Genomic DNA, 20,579 nt, shown 5'->3' on the forward strand with positions numbered 1-20,579 from the left:
TGGAAGGGACACAACTAAACGCTGTGGGATCCCGGCCCAGAGCAAGGACGTCCAGGGGAAACCAGTGAGGTCCCAGTGAGGCTTGTGGTTCCGTTAACAGGACTGGGCCGAGGTTCATCTCTCGGCTTGGAGAATGTTTCTGTGGGTACACGAGGGGACGCCGGGCACAGGGAGAACGGAACCTCTGCGTCACCGTGCGACTCTTCTGCAAGGCCAGAGTGACCGCCAAATGCAGAGTTTGAAAGCGCGGCGCAGGTTAAGGGGACGATAAAGAAGTAGAGTCGAGGCCGGGCGCTGTGGCTCACGCCTGTAATCCTAGCTCTTGGGAGGCCGAGGCGGGCGGATTGCTCAAGGTCAGGAGTTCAAAACCAGCCTGAGCAAGAGCGAGACCCCGTCTCTACTATAAATAGAAAGAAATTAATTGGCCAACTGATATATATATAAAAAATTAGCCGGGCATGGTGGCGCATGCCTGTAGTCCCAGCTACTCGGGAGGCTGAGGCAGGAGGATCGCTTGAGCCCAGGAGTTTGAGGTTGCTGTGAGCTAGGCTGACGCCACGGCACTCACTCTAGCCTGGGCAACAAAGCGAGACTCTGTCTCAAAAAAAAAAAAAAAAAAGTAGAGTCGAGGGAAACGTGGGTGGAGGCTTCACTGTGGCATTGAGACGGCACAAACGAGCACGCGTCACATCGTGGAAAGGCCTGGGGATGGGGACGGGCATTTAGTGCAGCATTGCTGTGGAGGGTAAAGCATGAACCATACTAACAGGTCCTATGTTTTTGAGCACTTACTATATGCCAGGCACAGTGCTGAATGCTCTCATCTAATCCTGACCATGTTTTGCGTATCAGGCCTCTGAGTCTCAGAGACTTCACGTAAGCCCAGCCCACAGCAAGCAAGGGAAGAACCAAGATTCCAACCTGAGTCAGCCTGACTTGATGTCCGTGTCCTCGGGGCCTTGGAGCCTGTCCCCAGTACATCTGACATGGTGCCTTGTTCAAGGTTGTTCCCAGAGGAGGTGATCCATACATAGGTGAATAAAGGGGGGATCAGATATCAAGTGGCATTGGAAGAAATTCTAAAACAGCCTCTTTAATATTACCCTAAGCCAGTGCAAAGGGTCCCCAGGCCTGTCTGATGATTTGATTTTCTTTTTTTATTTTTAAGTAAGTTTTAAATTGAAGTATTGCTGACTGTAAAGTGTTCTCATTTTAAGTGTACAACTGAATGGCCTTTTACACACATACCACCACGTGACCAGCCCAGATCCAGGTACAGACCATTTTCAGCACCTGCACGCGAGCTGGCCTGTCTCCTGACTTCCCTCACTGTGCACTAGTTTTGCCTGTTCCTCAGTGCCACGTAAATGGAACGAACGTACACCCTGTGTGTCTCGGAGTTCTTCCGTTCCGTATCTGTGGGACTCATTCATGTTGCATGCATCCGTAATCCATTCTTTTCTGTTGTGGTAGTGTCTCAGTTTTGGTACTTTTGGGCTTTTTTTTTTATTTGTAGACTATTTTAGACATAAAAAAATCACATTGAGAATAATAGATGCCCACCTCCTCCATTATAAGAAAACAAGCCTTCACCCCTAAGTTCCCCTTTTTCTGCCTTCTCGTTCCACGCTGACCTGTCCCAGCAGAACCAGCCTCCCACAGGCAGTGCTCATCCTTCGCATGCACGGTGGTCAGTTTTTACTAGAACATCTACGTGTGTATTCTTAATCGATCCTTAATTTGGGGTATGTGGAGGTCCACACTTTTTCTTTTCTTTTTTTTTTTTTTTGCATTGTCACAGCCAGTTAAATTTTCGCTTACATGTTCCATGTCACATCCTGGGATTCAGAACCTCAGCTCCATACTCTTGAGGTCAAGAGAGTTGGAGCAAAGTCCAGAAGGAAAGGCCGGTCCGGGAGAAGCAGGAAGAGAGCAGAGTGAGGAGAGGCCCAGGCGGAGGGAGCTGGGGGTACAGCACAGATGCTCATGGCCCTCGTGACAGCGGCTGTGACCTGGGGGCTCCCCAGGGCCCCTGCAGCTACCCTGGTTTCCCTTCATCTTGCGCCCTTGGGAGCACAGTGTCCCCTCCTTCTGGCCTGATTGCCAGTACCCACTGGAGCCGTCTCTTTGCCCAGCAGCCCTCTGAGGGATTTGGGGAGATTGGGGAAGAAGAAAATGCTTGTGGTCCTCGATGTACCCCACTCCCTGCAACTACGTGATGACAGGGAAAGCAGAGAGCAGTCACTCGTGGAGGCCGGGCACTGTGCTGCGTGTTTTCCGTGTGCTAACACATGAACCCCTCGGAACAACCCAGGAGGTGGGCACTGTTTGACAGCCTGGGGAACAAGGCATGGGACAGTGAGGTAAATTTAGGCCACAGCTGGCAACTGGCAGAGCAGGGGCTTGAACCCAGAAAGACCGGCTCCAGACCCAAATACTCTCCAGCCTGTCCTCTGTCGGGGCACGGGAGGCCCACTGGCCCTTCCCGGTGCTCGTCTCGTTCAGTGAGCACAGCGTTCACGGTGGAGGCTGTCCTGACTCACAGGCAGGCGGGGACTTCCTTTGTTTGGCTCCCACTTTTATCTGCGCAGTCTCTGCAGACCCGTGCTCGGCTCAGGGCCGTGGGGGCTCTGAAGGGCAAGGGTGTAAGGCCCAGCTCCAGTGCTTCCTAGCAACTGGGTGACCTTGGGTGACCTTGATCTTCCTTATCTGGAAAGTGAGGATCCTAACAGCCCTTCCCTCCTGGGGTCACTGACGCTGCATGGTCAGGGTGTGACACCAACCACTCTGGCTGCAGGTGGCAGTGATGGGCCTGCCAGGCAGGCAGGTCTGACTTGCTTGAAAGGCCACAGATATTTCAAGGGAGAGCACAGGAGTCCTTGTTTAGGCCCCACAGTTCCATGGACCTCACGGTGGACACGTGTGAGCTGTGTGCTACTCTCCCGTAACTTTTCCCTGTGTCCCTAGTTCTGCCCCTTGGTGGCTGCAAGAACAACTGGTGGCTGGCCTTGGCAACGGCCTCAGTGTTCCGGCTCTCTGCTGTCATTTGAAACCAGGAAGACAGCCAGGCAGACCTTGGCTGGCTGCAGAGGTGTTACCGCCCCCATTCCTGGCCACCTGCTCACTGTCCAGCGGGTCCCAGCTAGGCCGGGCAGGGCAGGGTGGCACTAGCCTCTCCCCACAGCCCCCTGCCCCAGCACTAACCAGCAGAGGGGCTCCTCAGCCCTGATGTTGGGCAGCAGGGGAGACTTTGATCCCATCCTCTGTTCCCTTCCTGCATTCCGCAGGGCTGTTCGCAGAAAGCGTGAGGACCTCTCTCCCTCCCAGTGAGCAACGGGCGTTTTGTGATTGCCTGCTGGGTTCCTAGGGCTCTTTCCACATTCCAGTGATCTCACTTGTTTTTCCAAATCACTGCAGGAGAGAGGTGTAATGCCCTCTCCTCGTTTTTACAGATGAGCAAACTGAGGCTCGGAGAGGTCTAGCCAATTGCCTCAGCAGTGCCAGGATTTGAACCCAAGACTGGTTGTCTCCACTTCCCCCCATGCTGCTCCACAGGGCAGAGAGGGCATAAGAAAGCCCCCAGATGGCAGCGACAGCCCCAGTGCTGGTGGTGATGGTGACCACAGCTAACATCTGCTTGTTCTGCGCTGTTAACTGCCATCCGCATTTCTGCATTTAATCCTCACTCCCGTGAGCCAGGCAGTATTTTTGTCCCCACTTTACAGATGAAAAATGCTGGAGGTTCAGGGAAAAATCTGTCCAAATCATGCAGCCAGTGCATGAGGCAGTAGAGCCTCTGGTTGCGAAAATCTGTAGGGATTAAAAGATCCAGGTACGCTGGTCCATCCAGACAGTGGAATATTGTTCAGCATTAAAAAGAAATGAGCTATCAAACTGTGACAAGACGTGGAGGAACCTTAAATGCATATCACTAAGTGAAAGAATTCAATCTGAAAAGGCTACACGCTCTGTGATCCCAACTATCTGACATTCTGGAAAAGGCAGAACTATGGAGACAGTGAAAGGATCAGTGGTTGCCAGGGGGCGCGGAGAGGGTGAGCAGGTGGAGCACGGAGGATTTTTAGTGAAGCGCTGTGTGATGCTGTAATGGTGGATACATGTCATTCGAAATTTGTCCAGGCCCGTGGAACGCACAACACCGAGAGTGACCCCTAATGTCAGCTGTGGACCTTGGGCAATGATGGCGTGTCAGCGGTGGCTCATCAGCCGTAACAAACGCACCCTCTGGTCCAGGACGTTGGGTGTGGGGAGGCTGTGCCTATGGGGACGGGGACATGGAAATCTCTGTACCTTCTGCTCACTTTTGCCATGAACCTAAAACTGCTCTAAAATATAGTCTATTTTTTTAAAAAAGAAAATCGAGTCCATGCTGGACTTGCTGGTGCTTGAGCTGCCACCGGCCTGTGCTCAGCCCGCACCCCCAGCAGAGACGGGAAGAGGCGTGGATCTGCAGAGTACGGGGGCTCGTCTCGCCCAGCCGTCTTCCAAGCCTGCTGTCAGGCGTAGCTGAAATCCGGTCCAGCAGCGAGCCCCTCGTGGGGACCGGGGGAGGCAAGGGTTGTGGTTAGGTGGCCAGGAGAGGCTGAGGGGGTGGCAGGCATGCTGGGGGCTCTGCCAGGGCATGGGCTGGTCTCCACTCGGGGAGGAGGAAGGAGGAGGTGAGGGAGGTGACAACTGCATTCTTTGGTCCCCACTCCCCAGGACAGCGTGTGCTCAGGGCCGGCTGGCCTCACTGCTGCCAGGGAATTGCAAAATCCAGGCTCAGTTGAATCAATGTCCTTTGGAAAAGTACATTTTGCTCAGGAGCCAAGTAAAACCGAAGGCTCTGCAGCCGGCGCACTGAATGGTGAGCTGTGACTCACCCCGAGTGGGAGGGGAGGGCCAAGCTGGGAGGCAGGCCGCGGCTCTCGGGTGGGCCCGGCTCCCTCTGGGGCCAGCCCTCGGCCAGCCCAGGCCCTCAGCTGGGCCAGTGTGTGTGCCGCAGGCAGCAGCCTCAGATGGCTTGCTGTTTGGAAACGATGCTGTCTCTGAGAAGTGATGGATAAAATGAATCACTGTGGAAATCAGATTTTCTTAATGACTTGCATTATTGGTTTAGAGATGGCTTCTCTCCAAGATGAGTCGTTGGTAGAGAACAGCTCCCAAAGCCTAAAGATTCAGGGGCATCTGGGTGTCATGGGACAAGCCCCAGACGGGACTCTGGTTCTTGCTTGCGACATTAAGGTTTCAGTGCAGCTTTCTGGATGTCAGTTTTTTGCCTTTAAAATGGGTCTGGACTAAATCAGCCTCAGTGAACACCCAGAAAACATGTAGCTACTGTTGCCATTCCCGTGTCCTTGGCAGGCATTGCTAATCTACCCCCGCACTTGGACACGGGGCCACGGCTCGGCCTTAGCGGCTGGACAAGGCAACTGCGAGACCTGATGCCCCGGGTGAAGCCTCTCGGCCACACGAGCTCCGTGCTCTCCAAGTTCCCTTCCAGCCCTGCAACTTTCAGCTGTCTCTGCCCTCTTACTGTCTTGTCGGTTCTACTGTCTGTTCCGAAACCGAAACACTTCACGTTTAAGGTCAAGTTCACGAACTGATAGTCCCCAGGCCAAATCTGACTCATAGAAGTGTTTGCTTTGCATATTATTTTATTTTTAAAAATAGTTGGTATCATTTTTTAATTGGTAATTTCACATAAGACCCCCAGATTTCTGGTTTTCCTGAGCTGACCACCCTGGGGCCCTGTCCCAGCCGTGTGCCAAGCCGGGAGGCTTTGCGGGGACTCTCCTGCCCAGCCCACTCGCTCATTTCTCGCCTGCCTGGTCCCAGCAGGCGTTTCTCTGCTCCAGAGAAGTGCGCTTGTCGCTCACCTGCTGACGTGAGCAGCTAGGTGACCCACGCTTGGTCTGTTCCTTCGCTTGGGACACTGGCGTTTCCCAGAATCTCGTTCAGAGGGAAAGGTGCTTTCTATCTATGAATAATAATTGCCTGGTAAATTGGTTTTACATTTTTATTTTCCTATGTGAGTTTTCCTTAAAGCAAGGGCTCAGCCATGCCACAGGCTGTTGAAGAAAGCACAGGTTGAGACAGGTGTTGGGAATCTGCTGGGGGCGAGGGTCCTTTCCCCTCCCTCCCTCCCTCCCTTCCCGCCTCCTGTCCTGTCCTGGTGAAGCCCCATTGCCGGGTGGTTGGGAAGCCAGGTAGCTCCCTGAGGGGACGCACCTGCACGACTCAGGTGAGCTCATGGCTCAGGAAAGTGCCACAGTCCTCCGTGGCTCAGTGCCCTCCTGTTGCTCATGGACGGCGCCCCACCTTAGGATGGCAGTGCCAGGCGCTGGGGGCCAAGATGTGTGTGACAGCTTCCTGCCCTTGAGGCACTCGCAGCTTCGAGGGGAAGACACCAACAGTGCGAGTGAGACAGGGCGGGTGTGCTGTTCATTTGCGACTGCAGTCTACACACGTTCAGTGATGACACAGCGCATGTCAGGTGACAACAGGCAGACACACCGAAGGGGCACCTCAGCCTGCCCGAGGCTGAGTGGAGATGGTGTCTCAGAGAAGGGATTTGTGAGCTGCATTTTAACGAATGCCCAGGGCCTCAGACCTCACCTCCACTCCAGGTGTGTCAGCCTCCCTGCTGCTCTAGGAACCTGCCAGCGAGGCTCCCTGCCTCAGGGCCTTTGCACTTGCCGTCCCTTCTGCCTGGGTGCTCTTCCCTGGCTGTCTGTGCTGCCGTCGCACCCAACTCAGACCTCCCTTTGCACGCCTCCTTGTCAGCTGGAGCCTTGCCTGACACTCCTCACCCCACCTAAGAGACCCCCAAATTACACTCTAGCTCCTTAGCCTGTTTTATTCTTTTTTTTTTTTTTTTGAGACAGAGTCTCGCTTTGTTGCCCAGGCTAGAGTGAGTGCGTGGTGTCAGCCTAGCTCACGGCAACCTCAATCTCCTAGGCTCTAGCAATCCTCCTGCCTCAGTCACCCGAGTAGCTGGGACTACAGGCATGCGCCACCATGCCTGGCTAATTTTTTCTATATATATTAGTTGGCCAATTAATTACATTCTATTTGTAGTAGAGACGGGGTCTCACTCTTGCTCAGGCTGGTTTCTTTTTTTTTTTTTTTTTTTTTTTTTTTCTTAGCTCTGAAGGAAATCTACCAGGCTGGTTTCGAACTCCTGACCTTGAGCAATCTTCCCACCTCGGCCTCCCAGAGTGCTAGGATTACAGGCGTGAGCCACCGCGCCCGGCCTGTTTTATTCTTCTTCGCAGCACTCACCAGCACTGACATCTATTAGTTCATTCCTTTTTTTGTCTTCCCCGCTAGGCTCGAAGCTAGGTGGGGCAGGGAGTTTTGTGTCTGAGCCCTGTCGTGTTCCCGGCACCCACGGCAGCGCTTGGTCCAGAGTCGGTCCTGGATGATGGAGAGGATGAATGAGCGAGCCGGAGAAGGAGGGGCGTGATGCAGATGGGGACAGAGCTGGGACAGGACAGCCTCTGGGGACAGAGCTGGAGGGGCAGGGGCGGGAAGATGCGGCAGGCAACATAGCCAAAGGCAGGTCTCCCCAGACGGGTCCTGACTGCCTCTATTTCTTCATTTACAATCTGCTTATTATATTAATAGAAAAAGTGACAATGTTGTGATGTGCCCAGATGAAAATGATCACCGACTAACCTCTCAGCCAGGCCAGCAGGAACATTGCGATCCCTTTCCTTATGCCCTTCTGCACGGGCGTGTCTGAAAAGTCTCACCTTTAATTTGTGACCCAGATCTTTAGAGCACACACAGCTTCCTGCCCTTTCGGGTCCCTCTGCCGGCCCCCAGCCTAGCACAGGAACCTCGCGTGCAGACGGACAAGGGCGCAAGTCTGAGGTTGGCCACGCTAACGAGTGACCTTGGCCTCAGGGGTCGGGAACCTTTGTGGGAGTTTCTGCCCTCCGCCCGGGCACCTTCTGCCCTTTCCTCTCCAGCCTGTCCCCGCCTGTCTTCTTGGGCTCCAGGTCTCCATCCGAGAGCCACGTAGTCCTCCCCGAACCTGTTTCCTTTTTCTGTGAGCACTCACAGCTTTGAAGGGAAGACACCAATAGCGCGAATGAGACAGGGCAGGTGTGCTGCCCTGGTAGTAGGGACGAAGCCAGTGTTTATACTGGAATGGTTTTGGGGATCGGATGAGACGGTGTGAGTTACTAGGGGGGTTCCTGGGAGATACTCCGTAAATGTCATTATCCTTCCCCTCTGAAAGTCTTCGTCCTGTCCTGTGCTTTTACCCCAAGCTTGGCCACAACTCAGCCTCAACTTAGTTCTCAAGGTCACTAAGAGAGTTGTCAAAAAGGCGGCTCGTAGCGCAGAGGAAAACTGAATCCAGTGGGCAGGTGTAGGCAGAGGTCAAGGGACAGCTGGGGCCCTCAACAGGGGCGCCCTCCACAGGCATCTTGGCGTGGCTGTTTTTCCCCAAAAATGCTCTCCTCCTTAAAAACAGACACCAACCATGTATTCCTTTTAAATCTCTGCGACAGGCCGCGCCTGGCGGGGAGCCACGAGCATGAGAATCCGATCCCCGGAATAGCTCCTGCCGCTCAGCGTTTAAATGCCGTCTGTATTTTTATCCGATGATGGGTCACTTTTGAAAAACCCTTCTCATGTTCTGCCCCTCTAAGAATACATTTCCATTTATAGCATCTGCACTCGGTTGTTGTGTCCTGTGTCCTGGTGTGGGGCCGGGTGGCCGCATCCTGTTTCCAGTGAGCTGGAAGCGCTTGGGGGCCCCGGCTCACCCCGCCAGCACCCCCGTGGCCTTGACAAGCGGGAAGCCTGACTCCTGGCCAGGGCCGGGCTGCCTTCCTCTTCCTGCACGAGCCTGAGCTCATCTGCTGTTGTGGGCTGGGGGAGGGTGGGGGCGAGGGCCCTCCCGGTGGCACCGTGCCACAGCCCCTCGGCCCCATGGGACCTTTGTCCTTTACCCACTCACCAAGCACCCACCAAGCCCTGCACGTGTAGGGGTGGGGGGCAGTGCTGAGCACGGACAGCCAAGTTCCCCACGGCCCACAGGAGCTTTGGGGCGACCAAGGGGTTCCGGGGTCAGTGTGCAGCCTCCAGGGTAGGGCTGACCAGGGGTCCAGCCCTGACTCTGCGTCTCGCTGCTGTGTGAGCTTAGGCAAGCGTCTCAGCCTCTCTGGGCCTCGGTTTCCGCATTTGTTAAAGGTTCCTCGTGGGTAGTGGGGAGGATTCCATGGGAGGGAGGGGGCCAAGCGTCTAAGCAGTGCTTGGCCCATAGGGTAGGAGTCCCTTTCCCGTCCCTCCGCTGACCTGTGATGAGTCAGGTGGTACAAACTGTAAGTCTTAGGAAATACATTTGAAATTAGAAATAAACGTGCAGCTTACACCTTAGGCATTCTAGCATGCATTGGCATCTCCTGAACTGCGCTTTCTAGCAACGCAGATTCCTGCCCTCCCCACGCACACCCTGATTTAGTCCCTTCTGCAAGGCCCTAGAATCTGCGGATTGAACCAGCTCCCCGCTGGAATCTAGGCAGTGGTCCTCGGACCACGCCTTGAGGAACGCTGCCTCCCCACCCATCGCACAAGTGTTTCTCCTGGACCTACTCTGCGCAGGCCCCTTCCTGTAGGCCCCGGCGACACAGGTGAGGTGCCACTGTCCTGTCACTTCCCTTCCAGTGGTGCAGTCGGGCGCACACAGGGACATGTGACAGCAGGGAGTGGCGTGGAGTGCTGTGAAGGAAGAGAGCAGGGACGCACAGGCTGCTCCGAGGAGGTTACGTTTGAACGTAGGCGCACACGAACGGGGAGCGAGCCGTGCAGATGTGAGAGGGAAGAACATTCCAGATAGGACAGCAGTGTGCTCAAGTTCTCCAGCTGATGTCAGCAAGACGCCAAGACCTTCCCACGCCTCCTCTGCATCTTCCCTTACGTTGTATCGTAAGGAGCGCTTTGGGCTGAAGTAACAGAAAACCTGACTCACAGCGGCTTAAACAAATAAGGTTTGGATTTTGTCTTTGTTTTCTCACATAACAAGAAGACGAGATAGGCAGCTGCCAATGTTGGTTTAGCACCCCAAGGATGCCAGAGTCTTTATCTCTGCTGGTGGCTACGCCTTTCCCTTGTGGTCCCAAAAGAGCTGCCCCAGCTCCTGCTCTTACATCTGCATTCAAGACTAGAAGATGGGAGTGGGGGTGGAGGTGTCAGTGCCAGGGAAGCCTGACACTTGGATCACAAAACCAAAAGCTCCCTGCCCCCAGCAGCCTTCTGCTTAAATGTCATTGGTCAGGACTGTCATGTGGCCACCCCATGCTGCAAGGAAGGCTGGGGAAGTGCGTGGCTAGCGTGAAATTGAAGTAGGATCCGACGAGGTCTACCTATTGCATATGATGAACGTGTTTCTTAAGATTCTTTTAATCTGTACCAGTTCCACCTCCGCGCTTTTCCCTCCAATCTATTTATTGAAGAAACTGTGTCATTTATTCTGTAGAGTGGCCCACAAAATGGATTTGGCTTATTGAATCGTGGTAACCTGTTCCTGGTATTTTCTGTAAACTGGTAGTTAGATCTGGATCCTTGATTAGATTTGGGTTCAGTTCTCTTGGCAAGAAGCATTCCTAGTACGGCTGTATATTGCGTCATGTTGAGGGGTGCAGAATAACCAGTTTTCTTCTCTCTCGCTGCTAAGATTGCCCCCTGGGTTGCGGTGGCGGCAGCCTGGCCCGCCTTTAGGGTTTGCTGCCATTGCTGGTCATTGCCCACCTCCAGCGTCCTCGGAGGGTGCACGGCAAGGCTTTTCCCATTAGTCCTTCTGCATTTTCTTTGAAATTATTCCATAAAATAGAACTTTGCCCTCATCAAGTCTTTGGTTACCTAGGCACATATTTTGTGCAAAAAGAAAGAATGAGTGCCTTCCCTTTACTTACCGGTTTTCAGAATAACGAGTTGGTGGCCTAGCAGCTCTAAACGTGTCGTCCAATAAGGCCTTCTATTTGTTTTTTGAAGTACTGTTATGAACTCTTGGATTGCTTAATGTATCTGATGTATTTCAATCATGGCTGGTGTTACAATTTTTTATTCAAACAGCTTTATTGAGGTATAATTGACTTACAATAAATGTCCCATGTTTAAAGTGTAAAATCTGAGCAATTTGACATAGGTGTACACCCATGGAACCCTCATCGCAGTCAAGGTAGTGAACTCTCCATCACTTCCCAAAGTTCGCTCATGCCTGTCCTTCCTCCCTCCCCGGGCAGCCAGCGACCTACTGTCACTCTAGATTAGTTTGCATTTTCTAGAATTTTATATAGATGGAATCATGCCATCTGTACCCTCATTTGCCTGCCAGTCAGCATAATTATTTGAGAATCATCCATGCTACCTTTGTCAATGTTGCTCTTTATTGCTGAGTAGTATTCTGTTTTACGGATATGCTATACTTCATTTATCCATTTTCCTGTTGGCCATTTGGGTTGTTTCCATCTTGTGACTGTTACAAATAAAGTTTCCATGAACATTCATACACATTCTTTATATGGGCATATGCTTTCATTCCTCTTGGACAAAAGTCTAGGAGGGCTGGATCATATGGCTGGTGTATGTTTATCTTTTTAAGAAATCGTTGGCTGGTTCAATACTAGCAGGTTACCAGAACTTATTAGTGTCACTAAAGTTGGCATAAATCCCCCACTGCTCAATTTGACTGGCTGAAAAAAAAGGAGAAAAGAAAGAAAGAAGTTGCCAAACTCTTTTCTGAAAGTGGTCGCAGTACTTTAGCAGTGTGTAAGAGTTCGAGTTGCTGCACACCCTCACCAACACTTGGCATGACCAGTCTTTATAATTTCAGCTGTTGTAATCAGTGTAGAGTTGCATCTCATTGTGGATTTTATTTGTATTTCTCCAATGACTTTGATGTTAGCATCTTTTCATGTGGTCCTTGGCCACTGGGAAATCTTTGGTGAAATGTCTGTTAGACAATCTTTTGCCCATTTTTTTTAATCAGGCTCTTTGTCTTGTTATTATTGAGTTTTGAGAGTTCTTTATACTGAATATAAACCCTTTATCAGACAACTGATTCATATAATTTTTCCCAATTTGTGGTTCATCTTTTCCTTCTTTTCACAGTGCCTTTCAAAGAGCAGTTTTTAATTTTGATGAAGCTTAATGTATCAGTTTTTTCTTTTATGCATCGGGCTTTTTGGTGTCTCATCCAAAAAATCTTTGCCTAACCTAAGCTCACAAAGATTTTTCTCTTGTGATTTCCTCTGGAAGGTTTGTAGTAAGTCTTGAAGTCAGATCCAACTTTGTTGTTTTTCAAAGTTGCTTTGTCTATTCTAAGGCCTTTGCATTTCCACATGAATCTTAGAACCAGCTTTCTACAAAAATGCCTGCTGGGACTTTGACTGGAATTGAGTTGAATCCATAGGTTTATCTGGGAAGAAATGTCACTTTAACAATATTGAGTCTTCCTACCCACTAACATGGCATAGTTCTCCATTTATTTATGTCTTCTTTAATTCCGCTCAGCAATGTTTTCTAGTTTTCAGTATGTGCTTCTTATACTTCTGTCAACTTTATATCTAAATATTTAATGTTTTTATGTATCTCTTAATAATAAAAGTAATCATTTGTGTAAGCTTTTGGTTCCACTTTCTATTATTTCTCTCTAAAGGCATAAGCAAGGATGTACATTCATTTTTATCACTATGGCCCCACACACAAACACACACGCAATCTGACAGAATACCACGTTCTTCCCAGCACCTTTTTCCATGTCAGTATGTAGGGACCGTCCTCACCCCCCACCCTCCCCCGTCCAGCTGCATCATCCTCCCCTTTGGGGGCGAGCTGTAGTGTGGTGACCAGTCCCTCGGGCGGGATGTTTGGATGGCCCCCAGTCATTTGCCATTACAGCTGGTGCCGTGGTGAGCAGCCTTGTGCAGACGTCGTTTTATATTCTCACCTGGAATTTGCTGAGAGCCCTTCGTGGGCCAGGCCCCGCGTGACCCACAGGAGACCAGGGACAGACCCAACCCAGCCCAGCAGGGGCAGAAGGCCCTGCCGCCCCTCGGGCCGGGCCAGGTGTGTGGAGATGCCCAGGGAGGCGGGGAGCTGCCTCGGGATGGGGACTGCAGTTCGTGTGACTTTCTGGAAGCCCGGCAACCAGACTTACTCCTCTTCTTTGTCCAGACTTGGTCTCCGCGGGAAGGAGGGAGAGAAGGGCCAGGGTTTGCAGTCAGAGAGTATCTGGGCGTGGGAGAGGTCACGTGTGGGGCGATTGGGATAGAAGTAGAGGCTGCAGAGCTCGGGGCCGCGCTGCAGACAGAGACCCCAGTGTGGGCTCAGGTCGGGGAGAGTGCAGGGACAAACCGTGCAGGTGTTGGTGACATCAGCACTGCACACCGTGGGGGTGGGGCCGTCCCTAGACCTCCTGTGTCTCCCTCTTCCAGGCAGGCATGTGGCCCGTGGTGAGAAGCAAATGTCCTGCAGCCAGACCGTGAGTTCAAGTCCTGGCCCTCCATCTGGGCAAGTAAAATGGAAAGAATGCTGTGGTCTGCCGCACAGGGTTTTCTAAGTGACCTGAGATGAGGAACACGAGTCTAAGCCCGGGGCTGCTGCAGGGGAGCCCTCGCGACGGGGGGCGGCGGTCTGGCTGTGAGTGCTGCTGCACTCCTCCTCGACGCTTCTCCACCTGGGCTAGAGACAGACGTGGACGTTTTTCCTTTTCTTTTCTTTTGAGGCAGAGTCTCACTCTGTTGCCCGGGCTAGAGTGCCGTGGCGTCAGCCTCGCTCACAGCAACCTCAAACTCCTGGGCTCAAGCCATCCTCCTGCCTCAGCCTCCCGTGTAGCTGGGACTACAGGCATGTGCCACCATGCCTGGCTAAGTTTTTCTATATATATTTTTAGTTGGCCGGCTAATTTCTTTCTATTTTTAGTAGAGACAGGGTCTCGCTTTTGCCCAGACTGGTTTCGAACTCCTGACTTTGAGTGATCCTCCTGCCTCGGCCTTCCAGAGTGCTAGGATTATAGGTGTGAGCCGCCGCGCCCGGCCAGAGATGGACTGTTCTTCCCTTTGGATGGAGGAGGAAGAGTGGGTTAGCAGTTTGAATGTCAAAGTCAGGATCCAGGGGGCAATGAGAGTGGTCCTAGGGCTCACTCTCACCCACCTCCACCCGGCTCTGGTGTGCTTGTTTGCCTCTGTGCCCGAGCACACACGCACACGCGCGTACACGTGCACACACACACTAGCACGGCCCTGTGCCAGCGCTTCCCAGGGAGGGAGAGGGATTGAGTAAGTGGACAAGCGGGCGGGTTTCTCACCCGCCTCCCTGGCACTCAGCACTGAGGGCTCGGGCAGGCTGTGGGCAGGGTCGGCCGGGCCAGAGCTCCATCTGAAACCCGCGATGGTTGTTTTTGGGATGAATGACCCACCGCTTCCAATGACTTACTCCTAAATGGCGTCTAATTTCATTAAGCCTTGGAAACAGTGACATCACAGCGCCTGCTGGGGAGCCGCCCACATACGGCGGACCACGGAGTGAGCGCGAGAACAGGGGAGAAGTGAGGTCCCAGGCAGCAAAAGTTAAAATAGCAAAGCTGAGGCATTCTGCTATGAAAAGAAATTACGGCTGAAATCCATTAGTCAGACGTTTCCAGCGGCGGTTTCCGTGCTTGGGAGCAGGGGAAGACGCGTGTGTTTATTTTGGGTTGGGCTATGTAGCCCTCCTTGCTCTGTAGGCTAGATGTGGCCCGATGTGGATTTCTGTTAGGTAGATCCTGTGTTCTCACTGACTTTTAGTGCCGACATTGCCCTACATTCTCGTGGAATTTGTTCTATCCTAAGATGAAGCTAGAGGCATGGATTTGGCACCTTTTTTTGGTTAAAATAGTGACACTTGTGCTTACTGCACCATTATGAGAAGTCACAAGGCAATTCAGGCGGCCTTGACCTTTGCCCGTGGGCTCCTTTGCCAGGTTGCTCCAAGCGAGCTCTGCCTGCTCAGGCACAGAGAAAAAAGGGAGCGGGAAAGACTGCTGGGCTCCAGCTTCCTGGTCTCTGCGGGGGCCGTCAAGGCTGTGGCCGTGATGTCAGCCTGCAGGAGCGGAAGCCACTGAAGCCTCTTGGAGACAGCGCAGATGGATGGGAAACGAGCATGCGTGTGGGAAGTTTTGTTCCGCACACAACGGGGTTCTCAGCGTCGGGTCGGCGCCGTACGCATCTGGGGCGGGCGAGTCTTCGTTGTGCGGGGCCGTCCTGTGCCCTGCAGGAGGCTCAGCAGCATCCCTGGCCTGTGTCCCCAAGGTGCCAGCAGCACCCCCACCATTTGTGACACACCAAAAGAACAGTGTCCCCTGAGGGGCAAAACCTCCCCTGTTGGAGAGCCACTGGCATGCGGCCTTCCAGGGCACGAGAGCTACCAGGATTCCCAAGCGTTTTGTTGGCTTGTTTTTGTCTTTTAAATGCTCTGAGTTTAATTATACCTGGAACTGGGTGAGTCACTCCTCGAGGCTTCCGATTCTCCACCGCGAAGCACATGGTTGGACGCAGTGATGTCGGGCTTCCAGAGCGGTCTGGGGGCGGGCGGGTGCTGAGGGCAGGTGGCCCCGTGGGGTCTCTGGGTCCGGATCCCATCCTGGCAGGGGACAGACCTCTTGCCCAGCTGGCTCCAGTCACTGCTCCCATTCTCTCAGCTCCTGGCACCCAGGTCAGTCTTTCTTAAACCCAGTTGATTGTCATCTTGCTTTAGTTTCAGCCCATCTTGCCTTTTTTTAAAGTGAAAATTTCTAAATATCCACAAAAGGGGAGAGAACAGGGTGGGGGGCTGCCGTGTACCCATCACCCAGATTCATCACCATCTATTTCGTCTTCATCTCGTTTTTAAGGCCAGCCCTGGGCCCTGGGCCTGCGCAGGTGTGTTCATTTGACTCTGCTCCCCACGGGCCCAGGGCGGCAGAGAGAGGGGCTGGAGAGGAAAGGCCCAGGACCTGCCCTCGAGAGGCTCAGTCTAGAGAAACTCAGTCTATTGTGAAGACAGGGAGAGAGCATTTTTTATTTGGCGACCATAAAGAATCCATCTTTTAGCTCTCTCTGTTTGAGGCTAACTAAGCCATTCCAATTCTTTAACTTTTCTTCCTAAGAAGCATTTTCCATCCAAATGGGCCTGGTTTGTGCCCACACTTTTGGGAAAAGGAGCAAGAACATAAATTAGGCCTGGATTCAGATCTCTGCCACGGTACTTCATAGGTATGTGAGCTTAGCCAAGTCACTAACCTCTCTGAGCCCCCATCTGCAAAATGGAACAGCAATCCCTGACCCGAAATTTGGTTGAGAGAATTAGACAAGAACATTCTAATCAAAGGCCTAGCATGACCACAGCACATAGTAGGTTCACACTAAAGCGTCCCTTTTCCTCCCCCATTCTCTTTACCCTTTCTTCCACATTCTCTTGGCGGTGAGGTGGCCACGACTGGTCACATCACCCAGTGAGGGATTGACTAATGTGAGCCTCACTTCCTGGTCTGTCACATGCCTAGGTTCTCACCAGCCTCCCAGTGGCCCATTTTCTCAGCGACATTCACTGCTGACTCACTCGGCTTGTGGTCAGCTATGAAACCAGGGTCTTTTTTAGCTCTTTCTTTACCTCGCCACTATTCCCCACTGTGCCGTGGGAATGGAGTCACTATTAGAGTACGTAGGGTTTAGGTGGGCCTTCCTAAAGGAGCCAAAAGCTTTGCTCAACTGACAGCTTCATAACGACAGGGGCTGTGTCAGCCTGGACAGCTTTTATTTCCCCAGCATCTGGAATACTACCTGATAGAGTAGGTGCTTAGCAAATATCCGTTGAATGAATTAATGAATTTTGAACTGGTCCTTGTCTTCCAGGAGATTCCCATCTGAAAAGCAGATGAGCAAAACCTTAAGACCTTAATCTAATTTACCAATAAGTGAGCTCTACTCGTGATTCCCACAAGTATGGGGCAGAGGAAAGACCATGACTATGGACTCAGACTTGGGTTTGCATCGCGGCTCTGATACTCACTGGTTTGGTGAGCTTCAGTTTTCTCTCTAGAAAAATGGGATATCAGCATCTTCCAGGGTTGTGAGAAATAGATGCGAATATCTATGTCACAGTGCCCAGCATGGGCTGGAGGCGACCGTGGTTGAGCACTGCCTGCTTTGATTGCCTCCTGCAGTTTGGTCCAGGTCGCACCTCCCTCTTAGAGCTTTATTCTAGCCTCCCTCCCCAGTCCCCACCCTACAAAGACGTACTCTTCCTGAAACCCTGCACACTCAGCACACGTTTGTTAAACCAGCACCTTGATTCAAATGCCTACATGGACCAAGCATGTGCGAAGAAAGCAGGCTAAGTGGGGTTGTGAAGTGGTATCTCCCCCTTTAATTTTTTTTTTTTTTACATTTTCATTAAATTAATAATGTCAGACTTGGCCCCCCCATATTGCAAAAAACTGTACACAGAGTTCCTGTATGCCCTTTCCCTAAGCTTCCCCAAATGTTGACATCTTACATAACTGCAGTACTGTCAGCACAACCAGGAAAGTAGCATTGTACAATACTGTTGGCCAATCTGCAGCTCTTCCTCAGGTTTCATTAAATGTCCCACTGATGCCCGTTTTCTGACCCTGGATCCCACATCAGATTTAGCCGTCCTGCCTCTTTAGTCTCCTTCAGTCTGTGAAAGTCTTGACCTCTATGACCTTAACACTTTTGACAGATGACGGCCAGTTGTTTTGTGGAATGCCCTTCAGTCTGGACGTGTTTGATGTCTGGTCGCGATCAGACTGAAGCTGTGCATTTTAGGCAGGATCTCCACGAAGGGACATTGCACCCACCGCCTCGGTGCAGCCCACTTTGAGGCACGTGGCGCTGACGTCTCCTCACTGCGACGTTCGCTTTCTTCACTTGGTGGCCGTGGTGTCTGCCACGTTTCTGCACCGCAAAGTTATTCCTTTCCCTTGGTGATAAGTGTTTTATGGTGCAAAGCTATGTCAGCACCCTCTACCTCATCAGACTTGTGATTCATTCATTTCTTTATTTGTATCTATGTAGATTCATGGCTTCTGTTTGATCCAAGGGGTTATAGTCCGTGGCAGTCATTACGTATTTTGGTACTCACATTGTCCTTTCTGAGGCCAGTGGGAGACCCCTCAAGCTGGTTCTTGTCCTTTTGGCATCTCACCTGTGTTCTTGGAACACTTTCTTGGCTTCTACCATAAGAAGATGTGCCGGGCTGATCCCGTATTTTCCCTGCCCAGCCCCCTGGAATCAGCCGTTTCTCCGAGGGGCTCTGATTCTTTGAGCACCGCGTAGTAATTAGAAGCTAAGGTTTGGGTGCTAGTTGCACTTATTGCCATGGGCTGCCACTCTTCCTGGACCTTCTCTATGGAAAGAGCTAGGAAGTACATGCATATATGACGTGCATGTATGTATATGTATTTTGGTATCTGCATATATTAGAAATCATGAATTCACATCGATACCTCCCTCTCCACCCTAACACTGCGTGTGTGAGCCTCCCTTCCCCCACAGCGAAGCGTCTGGCCCCCATAGTCCTTAGTACGGGCACATATTCCATCAGCCCCGTGTGTATTAGTCTCCCGGCTCTCTCCTCCTCACCCTTATTGGGCTCTGACACTCTAGCCTGGGCCACCCCTGCCGCCTCACCCCGAGAAGCCTCTGACTTCCCACCACACACTCAGTTTTGAAATGGTGGTTCCTGTATTTTTTAAACAGCGAGGCTCAGTTTCTGCCTGCAGGCCCCTGATGGTGACCTGGACGAACGCTGGGTTGTCAGCCACCTGGATTTCCTTTAACCTCAGGGCACTGCTGCCAGTTGAGTTTTCAGCTGGAAGGGAACTTTTAGGTACCCTATGTATTCCTTTATTTCACATTCAGGGAAACTGAGGCCCAGCAAGGGACAGGGGGTTTTCTACAGTTCAAAGACCAAGTTGGGGCAGAGAGAGGATGAGATCTCTCCTGCTCCTTCCCCCCAGACCCCCAAGCTTCCAGTCTCCTTAGGAGAGCCCCCCTGTCCTCCACCCAGGCCCAGCCTGGCCCCTCTAAGACAGGCGGCCAGCCACAGCCTTCTCCGCTCTGCAGGGCTTCTCAGCTCAGACGGCGCACGCTGGGCCCAGGCCTCCTCTGCAGTCTCGCCTCTCTTGTCCTGCAGAGTGCTGGCCCAACCTTTGAGAATGGGAAACTTCCATGTAAAATTCCAAGTCTTTTGCTTGTCTTGAAAAATCAGAAGGTCTGGCCCCCTGGCCCACAGCTGCACCTGGCAGGAATCAGCTGAGGCGTAGTGATGGCCACCCCCTTGTGTGTTTTTTCCTCATCCCTCTCCCCACCTCCAGCTCCAAAATTTGCTGACCTTGGGCAGCCCCTACCTTGGGTTGCCCTCTTGGCCCCGGTTGGCGTTGTTGAGAAAATCCTCAGCCGTGGCCTGGCAGGGCGGACCCTCTCCTTCAGCCCCTCCCACCTCTCCGGCCTCCTCTCCCTCCACGCCGCCCCCGTTCTACGCGGAAGTCAGGGCAGCACCCAGCACCCTAGGTTCGGTCCTAATCTTGGTCTTTGCTCTTGCTGTTCTCCCTCCCTGGGCTGCTCTGTCCCTCCACCCACCTGTCTTCTCACCTTCCTGCTCTGTCCACACTTCCCCTCCAAAACCCCAGAGGGATTTTCTCCCCTGAGGTCGTAGGAAACCGAGCACATTTCACGTGTAATTAGGGTGAGCACATGGAGTCAAATATCAGCCCTTGTTCAGGGTTTCCTAGTCGTTGCACTGGGCTTAGCAGGGCACACTCTGCAGCTTTGAGGAAGTCCCCAGGCCAGGTTGGCGCCCGCTGTGGGCTCCTCCAGCAGCCCCGGGATGGAGCACCCCTGCATTCTCCTCCCTTTCTTCCTTTGTCTGTGCTGCCAAACTGCAGGCTCGTGGGGCCAATGTCATGTCCCTAATGCCTAAAACAGGGCTCAGTGCATCGTAGGTGCTTCCTAGATGTTAGTCAAATTAGCATTATCAATAGTAACAGTAAATATACAACACTTCCCTCGCGCCAGACACTGTTCTAAGTGCTCTACGTGCACTCAGTCATTTGAGCCTCACCACTATGCTGTGAGATAGTTACTGTTGTTGCCCCCATTTTACAGACAAAGGAACTGAGGCACAGAGGGTTAAGTGACAGGCCCAAGGTCACACAGTGGTGGTAGAGGCTGAGCCAAGGCAGTCTGATCCCACAGTTTATGCCCTTGTCTCTAACATACCCCTTGGTGCTAACACATTCCGCATTTTCTGAGTACGGGAGGTGAGTAGGTAGGTATGGATAGGCGAGTTGCATGAACCCCCCTCCAGACACCCGCCGCCAGCCCGTTTCTAGTGCTCTCAGGGCCCTAAGCACAGGTGACTGGTAGTCGAGCAGGCAGTGGAGAAAGCAACTTGTCACTTGTCACTCGGCAACCCACAGGGATTTTGTCCCGAGGTCTTAGGAAACCGAGCACATTTCACGTGTAATTAGGGTGAGCACACGGAGTCAAATATCAGCCCTTGTTCAGGGTTTCCAAGTCGGT

The 20,579-nt window shown here is 52.3% G+C and overlaps 1 protein-coding gene across 3 annotated transcripts in view; it reads left to right on the forward strand.

The window, feature by feature from the left end:
• ERGIC1 (endoplasmic reticulum-golgi intermediate compartment 1) overlaps positions 1–20,579 on the forward strand; it is a 103,630-nt gene that overhangs the window by 29,238 nt on the left and 53,813 nt on the right. The window contains exon 2 of one of the 3 annotated variants that reach the window (XM_075996292.1): positions 13,452–13,498. The exons of the other annotated variants lie outside the window; for them this stretch is intronic. Within the exon in view, the coding sequence (XP_075852407.1) occupies positions 13,458–13,498 (41 nt within the window). The 5' untranslated portion in view covers positions 13,452–13,457. The remainder of the gene's footprint in view (positions 1–13,451; positions 13,499–20,579) is intronic. 3 annotated transcript variants of the gene reach the window in all.

The sequence above is a fragment of the Microcebus murinus genome, chromosome 21, assembly GCF_040939455.1.
Source record: "Microcebus murinus isolate Inina chromosome 21, M.murinus_Inina_mat1.0, whole genome shotgun sequence".
Lineage (NCBI taxonomy): Eukaryota > Metazoa > Chordata > Mammalia > Primates > Cheirogaleidae > Microcebus > Microcebus murinus.